At 42.5% G+C, this 12165-nt stretch overlaps 2 protein-coding genes across 2 annotated transcripts in view; one reads left to right on the top strand and one right to left on the bottom strand.

Annotated features, from left to right (window-relative positions):
• The window catches only part of LOC120043686 (relaxin receptor 2-like), a 35829-nt gene extending 32093 nt beyond the window's left edge, over positions 1-3736 (bottom strand). Inside the window, exon 1 of the mRNA XM_038988239.1 lies at positions 3445-3736. Coding sequence (XP_038844167.1) covers positions 3445-3736 — 292 coding nt within the window. The remainder of the gene's footprint in view (positions 1-3444) is intronic.
• Positions 3737-4736: 1000 nt separating this feature from the next.
• steep1 (STING1 ER exit protein 1) lies at positions 4737-11009 on the top strand. Its single transcript, XM_038988879.1, has 7 exons — positions 4737-4947; positions 5651-5768; positions 5985-6026; positions 6362-6506; positions 7237-7326; positions 7519-7611; positions 10723-11009. Exons 1-7 carry the CDS (start codon positions 4824-4826, stop codon positions 10783-10785), a joined length of 675 nt encoding a protein of 224 aa, XP_038844807.1. The 5' UTR covers positions 4737-4823; the 3' UTR covers positions 10786-11009.
• The last annotated feature ends 1156 nt before the right edge of the window (positions 11010-12165 follow it).

Genomic DNA, 12165 nt, shown 5'->3' with positions numbered 1-12165 from the left:
CTCTCCTTTCGGATAAGCTGACCACGACTCCATTTTGTTGCTTCCAGCCTACAGACAGAAACTAAAACAAGACGCTCCCGCACTCATGTCTGTTCAACGCTGGTCCGACCAATCTGATTCCACGCTTCAAGACTGCTTCGATCACGTGGATTGGGATATGTTCCGCATTGCGTCCAACAACAACATTGACGAATACGCTGATTCGGTGAGTGAGTTCATTAGAAAGTGCATCGGCGATGTCATACCCACAACAACATTTAAAACATTCCCAAACCAGAAACCGTGGATTGATGGCAGCATTTGCCGAAACTGAAAGCACGAACCACTGCTTTTAACCAGGGCAAGGTGACCGGAAACATGACCGAATACAAACAGTGTAGCTATTCCCTCTGCAAGGCAATCAAACAAGCTAAGCGTCAGTATAGAGACAAAGTAGAGTTGCAATTCAACGGCTCAGACACAAGAGGTATGTGGCAGGGTCTACAGTCAATCACGGATTACAAAAAGAAAACCAGCCCCGTCGCGGACCAGGATGTCTTGCTCCCAGAGGGACTAAATAACTTCTTTGCTCGCTTTGAGGACAATACGGCCCGCTACCAAAACCTGCGGACTCTCCTTCACTGCAGCCGAAGTGAGTAAAACATTTAAACGTGTTAACCCTCGCAAGGCTGCAGGCCCAGACGGCATCCCCAGCCGCATCCTCAGAGCATGCGCAGACCAGCTGGCTGGTGTGTTTACGGACATATTCAATCAATCCTTATCCCAGTCTGCTGTTCCCACATGCTTCAAGAGGGCCACCATTGTTCCTGTTCCCAAGAAAGCTAAGGTAACTGAGCTAAACGACTACCGCCCCGTAGCACTCACTTCCGTCATCATGAAGTGCTTTGAGAGACTAGTCAAGGACCATATCACCTCCCCCCTACCTGACACCCTAGACCCACTCCAATTTGCTTACCGCCCCAATAGGTCCACAGACGACGCAATCGCAACCACACTGCACACTGCCCTAACCCATCTGGACAAGAGGAATACCTATGTGAGAATACTGTTCATTGACTACAGCTCAGCATTTAACACCATAGTACCCTCCAAACTCGTCATCAAGCTCGAGACCCTGGGTCTCGACCCCGCCCTGTGCAACTGGGTCCTGGACTTCCTGACGTGCCGCCCCCAGGTGGTGAGGGTAGGTAACAACATCTCCACCCCGCTGATCCTCAACACTGGGGCCCCACAAGGGTGCGTTCTGAGCCCTCTCCTGTACTCCCTGTTCACCCACGACTGCGTGGCCATGCACACCTCCAACTCAATCATCAAGTTTGCAGACGACACTACAGTGGTAGGCTTGATTACCAACAACGACGAGACGGGCTATAGGGAGGAGGTGAAGGCCCTCGGAGTGTGGTGTCAGGAAGATAACCTCACACTCAACGTCAACAAAACATAGGAGATGATTGTGGACTTCAGGAAACAGCTGAGGGAGCACCCCCCTATCCACGGGACAGTAGTGGAGAGGGTAGTAAGTTTTAAGTTCCTCGGCGTACACATCACAGACAAACTGAATTGGTCCACCCACACAGACAGCGTTGTGAAGAAGGCGCAGCAGCGCCTCTTCAACCTCAGGAGGCTGAAGAAATTTGGCTCATCACCAAAAGCACTCACAAACTTCTACAGATGCACAATCGAGAGCATCCTGTCGGGCTGTATCACCGCCTGGTACGGCAACTGCTCCGCCCACAACCGTAAGGCTCTCCAGAGGGTAGTGAGGTCTGCACAACGCATCACTGGGGGCAAACTACCTGCCCTCCAGGACACCTACACCACCCGATGTCACAGGAAGGCCATAAAGATCATCAAGGACAACAACCACCCTAGCCACTGCCTGTTCACCCCGCTATCATCCAGAAGGCGAGGTCAGTACAGGTGCATCAAAGCAGGGACCGAGAGACTGAAAAACAGCTTCTATCTCAAGGCCATCAGACTGTTTAACAGCCACCACTAACATCGAGTGGCTGCTGCCAACATACTGACTCAACTCCAGTTCACTTTAATAATGGAAATTTATGGAAATTGATCAAAAATGTATCACTAGCCACTTTAAACAATGCCACTTAATATAATGTATATGTATATACTGTACTCTATATCATCTACTGCATCTTGCCATCTTTATGTAATACATGTATCACTAGCCACTTTAAACTATGCACTTTTATGTTTACATACCCTACATTACTCATCTCATATGTATATACTGTACTCGATACCATCTACTGCATCTTGCCTATGCCGTTCTGTACCATCACTCATTCATATATCTTTATGTACATATTCTGTATCCCTTTACACTTGTGTGTATAAGGTAGTAGTTGTGGAATTGTTAGGTTAGATTACTCGTTGGTTATTACTGCATTGTCGGAACTAGAAGCACAAGCATTTCGCTACACTCGTATTAACATCTGCTAACCATGTGTATGTGACAAATAAAATATGATTTGATTTGATTTGAACCTAAGTGTATGTAAACTTCCGGCTTAAACTGTATATGGATTTTGAAAACTACAGAAATAAAATGTGTTTGTGTTTGTAAAGTATAAACATCTAAATTACATGTATGATAACCATACATAATGACTACTCATTGTTGCTAATTGATTTCACAGTGGTAACTACAATTGGTCACCATATAGAGTATATATACAGTATATATATATTTTTTAAATTGGCTGGTATCTGAGCTCCATTTTTTAGTTGAGTTTATTAAATCGACCATTAAAAAAACTAAAAAACCAAGCACACATAAAACGTGAAAAAGCCTTACATGCACATTAGTAAAATCATCGAAGATATCACAATAAAGTCTGAGACTTATTTCCATTGTGGTCCCTCTGTCTGATAAAAACACACCTTATGGAACAGCGGGGACTGTGAAGTAACAAACAGGCACAGACACATGCATGCACACACGATAACATACGCACTATACACACGTACACATGGATTTTTCGTTGTAGATATGTGGTAGTGGAGTATGGGCCTGAGGGCACACAAAACAGTTTTGTACTAACCTCTCCTGTCTCATCCTCCAGTATTTATGCTGCAGTAGTTTACTGTATGTGCCGGGGGGCTAGGGTCAGTCTGTTATATCTGGAGTATTTCTCCTGTTTTATCCGGTGTCCTGTGTGAATTTAAGTATGCTCTCTCTAATTCTCTTTTTCTTTATCTCTCTCTCTCTTTCTCTCTCTCAGAGGACCTGAGCCCTAGGACCATGCCTCAGGACTACCTGGCATGATGACTCCTCGCCTTTTGAGAGAAACAACAACCAGGTGAAACAACTGCGGGCCGATTATGTTCAGGTACAGCACTATATACTGTATTACTGTTACTATTTGATGTTCATGCTACCTCACAATATCCTATTAGAACTATACTGTAAAAATAACTAACCAAAATATATCTTTAGAGGGTGATGGTGCTTGATACTGCTGTGAACCATCACAAGTATATCTTTGTTGATGAAGCAGGCTTCAACCCTGCCAAAACTCGGTGCCATGGGCGGAACCTCATCGACCAATGTGTAACCGTCAAAGTGCCTGGACAACGTGGGGGAAACATCTCCATGTGTGCAGCTATCTCTGAAAATGGTCTGGTAGGAAGATGTTGTGGTTCCACCCTCCTGGCCATGGATGAGGCATGCGATGACATCATTGCAGACCAATGTCAAGCTTGGATTTGTCATGCCAAAAGGTTTTTCCTGCGGTGTGTGAACAAGGAAGACATTCCCTGTGATGTGGATGAGAATTTATGGCCAAATGCTCAAGACAGGCTTGATGAAAATTAATGCGTGTTAAATGTTATGTTTTATTTTCATTAATTTCATTTGTTTCATATATTTTCTTACATTTGATTACAGACAGTACACCTATGTTGCAATTACATCTGGAAAAGTATGTTTTTTTCTCATGAATGATTGTAGAGACTGTTTTCATTGATCACACCTTTGATGACACATTGAATAGATATTATGGAAATTATAGATTTACTGTCAATTTTGTTGGGCAATGTAAGTGTATTGACTAATGGGCTCCTGAGTGGCGCAGTGGTCAAAGGCACTGCATCTCAGTGCAAGAGGCATCACTACAGTACCTGGTTTGAATCCAGCCTGTATCACATCTGGCTATGATTGGGAGTCCCATAGGACAGTGCACAATTGGCCCAGTGTCGTCCAGGTTTGGCTGGGTAGGCCATCATTGTAAATAAGAATTTGTTCTTAACTGATTTGCCTGGTTAAAACAATTTGAAGAATGTGTAATTTACAGTACTAGCATATTTCAGCACTTCTAAGGAAACACATTATGTTGTGTATTGGTTTAATCACCAAAACCATTCATTACATTTCACAATAAACTTATGTTGAATCAATTGTTGTGTGGTGAGAGGTGTTTACAATCCAAATGAATGACAGATTTTGAATGAAAGACTGGCTGCGTTACAAGTGTGACCAGTTTGGAGTTTTATACTAAAAGTTGTGAAAATGTACCACGTACTTGTGAAAATATTACCAAAGCGATAAAAAATAAAAATGTTGTTATTTTTACTTCAACACCGCCACCTATCGGGAGTGCTGGACAATAAACGTTTTATATACGCCTTATATATGCTTTTATATGACGTACTAATGTCTACGTAATCATTAATCGACAAGCTAGCAGCATATAAAGCAAAACGTTTTTTTTTTTTTTTTTTAGATAAAGCAAAACGTTTTTTGTCTATTGACTTTTTGCTTACCCCGTTTGCTCAATTTCAAGTAGCTAACTTTAGGAACAATGCCGAAAGTCGTCTCACGAAGTGTTGTTTGTTCAGACACCCGAGATCGAGAAGAATACGATGACGGAGAAAAGCCTCTTCATGTTTATTATTGTCTGTGCGGGCAAATGGTGTTGGTTCTCGGTGAGTAGCTAACTAGTTAGCAGTTATCTAGCTAGCCATAGTAGTTAGCAAACGTTGGCTAGCTCTAGTATTCAAAATGTGTATAGGAAGTTCTGTATTTGATCTATAGCTAGCTAGTTAATCAAGAATAACATGTCATAGAGAGAGCGCTAGCTAGCTTTCCGGGTAAACGTGGCCCTAGGTAGGTAGGTAGCTAGGTAACTTAGCTGCTACCACCACCACCACAAATGTTAACTTAGCACTAGCCAACAGTAGCTACCTCGGCCAATGTGTTACACAGGCTGATAAGAGTCAGGGAAGTTACATTGCGGATTTTCACAGTCAATTACCTAGACAGGAGAAAGCTTTCAAGTATTTCATCACACCACAGCCTTTAGTGCATCTATTTTCTTTGACCTCAAACCATCAGTATCACGCGCTGTTTACAGGGTGTAATGTTATTTCCCGTTAGTATTGAATAAGCAGACAATGTGTCGGGTTATTTAGGATGCCTATTGCCCAGCTATAAAGTGGAGGTGAATAAGAATGTTGTTTCAGGCTTTTTATATTGTCTTGTTTAACCATAGAGAACTTATGGAAACTTATGGTTTCACAATATTGAGCTACCTTAGAGAAAATACAGCCTGTTTTTGCAGACTTGTCAAATGTTGTATTAGGACACGAAACTGACATGCCATCATGTTATTTCCCCTTGATTTTACAGACTGTCAACTGGAGAAACTACCGATGCGGCCACGAGACAAAGCAAGAGTAATAGATGCTGCCAAACATGCACATAAGTTCTGTAATGTAGAAGACGATGAGAATGTTTACATAAAAAGGTACTAAGAAATTCACTGCTCATCTTGGTCTACTATCTAAATATCATGCTGATGAGCCTTCCACACCACCCATCTATCATTATTCATCAGTTTGATCTCAAATGTGAAAATTGCTTTGTGGTATTTGGCAACTTAATTTCAGTTGGTAAATGTGTTACTGAAAAAATGCCCAAAATATGAAACGTATGCAGATTGGTATTGTTTTTTTCATCACAGGGCAGAGGGGATTGAAAGGCAGTATCGCAAGAAATGTGGAAAGTAAGTTTGATTTTTAGGTCTCACAGTTGAACTGTAGGCCAAATAGCCTACTCGTAATCAACTTTGAGACTAATATAATTGTTATATGCTGTAAAATTATTTATAACTATTGTTCAGTTACATTTTATGTAACCTTTTCTTCTCTCCTGCTCTTTGGTCCTCATCCAAAGCCTCTATGAACCGCTCCTCAGTTCTCAGCCACAATTATAAATATAACACAAAAAACTTTAAGAAAATGGAAGAGTAAACTCAAGTGAACAGAAAAGAATACAAATGTTACATTTCAAAATGGACTGGCTGACCTGTCTTCTTTTGTTCTGTGTCTTTCTGAACAGGTGTGGCCTACTTCTTTTCTATCAACACCAAATGAAGAATACTCCAGTTACATTCATCGTTGATGGAGCTGTTGTCAAGTTTGGCCTTGGGATTGGGAATACCAGTGTCTACAGTCAAAAGCCAGAGGCTCCTAAAAAAGTCAGGGTATGTGACACGTTTCCTCAGATTTTCAGTTTTGTAGTTAAACTAATAATTTGCATTCATTACACAGTAATAGTATATTTTTTTATTTTCTTCCCAATTTCGATCTTGTCTCATTGCTGCAACTCCCCAACAGATTCCGGAGAAGCGAAGGTGGAGTCATGCGTCCTCCGAAACATGACCCGCCTAACCGCGCTCCTTAACACCCACCAGCTTAACCCGGAAGCCAGCCGCACCAATGTGTCGGAGAAAAAACTGCCCAACCAGCGACCAGGGTCAGCCTGCTGGCACCCGTCCCGCCACAGAGTCGCTAGTGCGCGACAAGCCAAGTAAAGCATCCCCAGCCAAGCCCTACCCTAACCCGGACGACACTGGGCCAATTGTGGGCCATCCTATGGGAGTCCCAGGCCACGGCCGGTTGGGAATGAACCCGGGTCTGTAGTAACGCTTCTAGCACTGCAATGCAGTACCTTAGATCGCTGCGCTACTCGGGAGGCCCAGTAATTGCTTTTTTATTACATGATTGGTCCGAAAAGTGTAAAGGCTTAGTGTGTAAAATTTGTCCATTGTGCTGTCAGTCAGTATTTCTGAGCAGACAAAAAGGACATGAAATCCCATTTATGTTCCCAGGCTGCATTAATAGCCCAACAGCTATAGGGAAATGAGGAAAAATCAGATACAAATGTTCCTTTCCTTGCGTTTAGAGTTTTTTTTAAATTCATCCTTATACCAGGTAATGATGACAAAAAGGACCAAAGACATGGGGAAATTCAGCTCTGTCACCGTGTCTACCGTTGATGAGGAGGAAGAGGAAATTGAGGCGGTAGGTTTGCAGTTATGGTGTTTCTTGTGTTTGTGTTGAAGATTACATTTTGAATTGTTTAATTAAATCTTCAGCCTGAAGATTATATGCAAGTAATTTTCCCAACCCTAAAATTATGTTGCTGGATGAACATGTGCTCAGAAACAGTAGAGATGATTATACAATACATATTATTGTTTGTTTCATCTTCAGAGAGAAATTGCTGACTCGTATGCCCAGAATGCTAAAGTGATTGAGAAGCAGTTGGAAAGGAAGGGGATGAGCAAGAAGAGACTACAAGAGCTGGTGAGGATTCCAATTCCATTCCTGTCAAGTGTTTGAGCTTTATCCTGATCCCAGTGTGTGATCTTAATAGGATTTCTGACTCAGTTACCCAGTGTACACAACCATACAACTGTTATGTATTGGTCATCCACTTAAGGTATACATGTAACATTTCAACCTGCAACTAGTGCCAAATATCAATTACATACAGTGCATTCGGAAACTATTCAGACCCCTTGACTTTTTCTACATTTTGTTACGTTACAGCCTTATTCTAAAATGGATTATAAATAAAAAGTGTTACTCATCAATCTACACAATACCCCATAATGACAAAGTGAAAACAGGTTTGTTAAAAAAAAACAACGTATTTACATAAGTATTCAGACCCTTTACTATGAGACTCGAAAAAGCTCAGGTGCATCCTGTTTCCATTGATCATCCTTGAGATGTTTCTACAACTTGATTGGAGTCCACCTGTGGAAAATTCAATTGATTGGACATGATTTGGAAAGGCACACACCTGTCTATATAAGGTCCCACAGTGGACAGTGCATGTCAGAGTAAAACCCAAGCAATGAGGTCAAAGGAATTGTCCGTAGAGCTCCGAGACAGGATTGCGTCGAGGCACAGATCTGGGGAAGGGTACCAAAAAATGTCTGCAGCATTGAAGGTCCCCAAGAACAGTGGCCTCCATCATTCTTAAATGGAAGAAGTTTGGAACCACCATGACTCTTCCTAGAGCTGGCCGCCCGGCCAAACTGAGCAATCTGGGGAGAAGGGCCTTGTTCAGGAGGGTGAACAAGAACCCGATGATAACGCTGACAGCTCCAGAGTTCCTCTGTGGAGATGGGAGAACCTTCCAGAAGGACAACCATCTCTGCAGCACTCCACCAATAAGGCCTTTATGGTAGAGTGGCCAGACAGAAGCCACTCCAAAGTAAAACGCACCTGACAGCCCGCTTGACGTTTGGCAAAAGGCACCTGAAACAAGATTGGTCTGATGAAACCAATATTGAGCTCTTTGACCTGAATGCCAAGCGTCACGTCTGGAGGAAACCTGGCACCATCCCTACGGTGGAACATGGTGGTGGCAACATCATGCTGTGGGGGTGATTTTCAGCGGCAGGGACTGTGAGACTAGTCAGGTTTGAGGGAAATATGATTGGCGCAAAGTACAGAGAGATCCTTGATGAAATCCTGCTCAGGACCTCAGACTGGGGCGAAGATTCACATTCCAACAGGACAACAACCCTAAGCACACAGTCAAGACAACGCAGGAGTAGCTTCGGGACAAGTCTCTGAATGTCCTTGAGTGGCCCAGCCAGAGCCCGGACTTGAACCCGATCGAACATCTCTGGAGAGACCTGAAAATAGCTGTGCAGCGATACTCCCCATCCAACCTGACAGAGCTTGAGAGGATCTGCAGAGAAGAATGGGAGAAACTCCCCAAATACAGATGTGCCAAGCTTGTCGCGTCATACCCAACAAGACTCAAGGCTGTAATCACTGCCTAAGGTCCTTCAACAAAGTACTGAGTAAAGGATCTGAATACTTATGTACATGTGATATTTACGGTTTGATATATTATACATTTGCAAACATTTCTGAATCAGTTTTTGCCTTGTCATTATAGGGTAGTGTGTGGATTGAGGGGGAATTATAATTTTTTTGTCCATTTTTGATTAGGGCTGTAACGAATCAAAGTGGAAAAAGTGAAGGGGTCTGAATACTTTCTGAATGCACTCTACATACCAGCAGTAGCAAATGAATAGAAATCCACAAATAAAATATACTTTTTAGAACACTCCAAATCAGACCTTTTTTTTTTAACCCAACTAGCCTGGTGTGTGCCCTCGCGAAACTTCCTGTATCACAATTTGGTTCTTATTCAAAGTTGACAACAATAGCAGAAACATTAGCCATACAAATCTTCTTCACGTCCTGTCAATGGATGTTTTTTGGATTATGATAAGGTAAGAAGCAATTCAAAGCCTCTTTTTTTTTTTTTTACGATTTTTCTCCCCAATTTTCGTGGTATCCAATCGCTACAACTCCCGTACGGGCTCGGGAGAGACGAAGGTCGAAAGCCATGCGTCCTCCGAAGCACAACCCAACCAAGCGGCACTGCTTCTTAACACAGCGCGCCTCCAACCCGGAAGCCAGCTGCACCAATGTGTCGGAGGAAACACTGTGCACCTGCCTGGCCCCCTCGGTTAGCGCGCACTGCGCCCGGCCCGCCACAGTCGCTGGAGCGCGATGAGACAAGGATATCCCTACCGGCCAAACCCTCCCTAACCCGGACGACGCTAGGCCAATTGTGCGTCGCCCCACGGACCTCCCGGTCGCGGCCGGGTGCGACAGAGCCTGGGCGCGAACCCAGAAAATTCAAAGCCATTCTAACCTTTTCTAAGCAGTGTCCTTAAAAAATATATATATATACAAATAATTGCTCAAATATTACGTGTTCCTTTCAAAATCCCTACAGGCCCAATGCAACTTATGTCACCATCAAATCATTTCTGGGTAACATTTTTGTACCCTACTGTTATAGTTTTCCATTAAAATCGTAAAAAATAAACAAATAGCTTGGCAGAGATTCTGAACTTTTTTGTTAATGGTTTATTTAAGCACTAAGACCCGAGGGGGTGTGGTATATGGCCAATATACCACAGCTACGGGCTGTTCTTAAGCACGGCGCAACGCGGAGTGCCTGGATACCGCCATTAGCCGTGGTATATTGGCCATATCACAAACCCCCGAGGTGCCTTATTGCTTTTATTAACGGATTACAAACGTAATTAGAGCAGTACAAATAAATGTTTTGTTGTACCCGTAATATACCACGGCCAATCAGCATTCAGGGCTCAAACCGCCCAGTTTATAATAAAGCGTATACCGCCTGGTGATGTCACCAGCCAAGCCAAAACTCCACCCATGCAAAACCTGCTGATTAGAAGGTCCTGTGTATATTGTATTATCAGGAAATAACACGCATTAAATTTGTTTAGACTTTACAGTGTTAGTTTCATCAGCTGTTGTACAATATGATTCAAATCACAGGGAAAATATAATTTTGACTGCACTGGGCTTTTTTTAATATACAATTTAAAAAAGTATTTCTATCAACAGGCTGAACTGGAGGCAAAGACAACCAAGATGAAAGGCACCCTCATCGATAACCAGTTCAAATAGTGGGATGTGAGAGAAGCAGGACAGTTGTACATACATACAAATGTACATAGAGATTTGCACTCTATGGCCCCTTTGAAATGTATTATGAAGCATTTTTGCTGTTTTATATACTGTAAGAAAATGTATGTTGATTTAGAATTAAATGTGGAGCAGTGACATACAGTAATGTTATTTTGAATTTGATTTGTCTATTCAGCTGAGAAATAAAATGTGCTTGAATTAAGTATTGATGATTGAAGTACTATCGCACTATATATGGAAACCACAGCAGGAAAAGTGGTTCTTATGGATTTAACAGGAATGCACACTTACATGAGATGAATTCCAATTTGTATTATTTTCTCACAACTGTTCTATAATGTGCATGTTTTGTGGATCCCAGGAAGAGTAGCTGCTGCACGTGCAGTAGCTAATATTAATCCTAATAAACTAAACTCCTTAGAGAAATTGCAGGTGAAGGTGCTGCTTTGTTTGAAACTTTTGATGGCCCCTTGCCAGGTAGAGTAGCTTGCCTTAGACGGATAGAGGTTTGGGTCAGTCAAAGACTCCATCGAGTTGCATGATATCATAGTGCCTTGCAAAAGTATTCATCCCCCTTGGTGTTTTTCCTATTTTGTTTTAGTACAACCTGTAGTTTAAATTGATATTTATTTGGATTTCATGTAATGTACATACACAAAATAGTCCAAATTGAAGTGAAATGAATTTAAGTGTCACATGATCTCAGTATATATACACCTGTCCTGAAAGGCCCCAGAGTCTGCAACACCACTAAGCAAGGGGCGCCATGAAGACGGAGTACTCCAACAGGTCAGGTACAAAGTTGTGGAGAAGTACAGATCAGGGTTAGGTTATAAAAAAATCTGAAACTTTGAACATCCCATGGAGCACCATTAAATCCATTATTAAAAAATGGAAAGAATATGGCACCGCAACAAACCTGCCAAGAGAGAGCTGCCCACCAAAACTCATGGACCAGGCAAGGCGGGCATTAATCAGAGGCAACAAAGAGATTGGAGTATCTGTCCATAGGACCACTTTAAGCCATACTCTCCACAGAGCTGGGCTTTACGGAAGAGTGGCCAGGAAAAAATCCATTGCTTAAAGAAAAGAATAAGCAAACAAGTTTAGTGTTCGCCAAAAGGCATGTGGGAGACTCCCCAAACATATGGAGAAGGTACTCTGGTCAGATGAGACTAAAATGTAGCTATTTGGCAATCAAGGAAAATGCTATGTCTGGCACAAACCCAACACCTCTCATCACCCCAAGGACAATGTTTTTCATTGGCAGGTACTGGGAAACTGGTCAGAATTGAAGGAACGATGGATGGCGCTAAATACAGGGAAATTCTTTAGGGAAACCTCTTTCAGTCTTCCAGA

Source organism: Salvelinus namaycush, chromosome 3, assembly GCF_016432855.1.
Source record: "Salvelinus namaycush isolate Seneca chromosome 3, SaNama_1.0, whole genome shotgun sequence".
Classification (NCBI taxonomy): Eukaryota; Metazoa; Chordata; class Actinopteri; order Salmoniformes; family Salmonidae; genus Salvelinus; species Salvelinus namaycush.
The sequence above is the reverse complement of the archived record's forward strand: the minus strand, read 5'-3'. Positions and strand labels throughout refer to the sequence as shown.

Coding starts and splice junctions, on each gene's coding strand:
- steep1 (XM_038988879.1), top strand. CDS start 4,824: ATGCCGAAAGTCGTCTCACGAAGTGTTGTTTGTTCAGACACCCGAGAT. Junction 6,027..6,361: donor TATCGCAAGAAATGTGGAAA/GTAAGTTTGATT, acceptor CTTTCTGAACAG/GTGTGGCCTACTTCTTTTCT. Junction 7,327..7,518: donor AGGAAGAGGAAATTGAGGCG/GTAGGTTTGCAG, acceptor TTTCATCTTCAG/AGAGAAATTGCTGACTCGTA.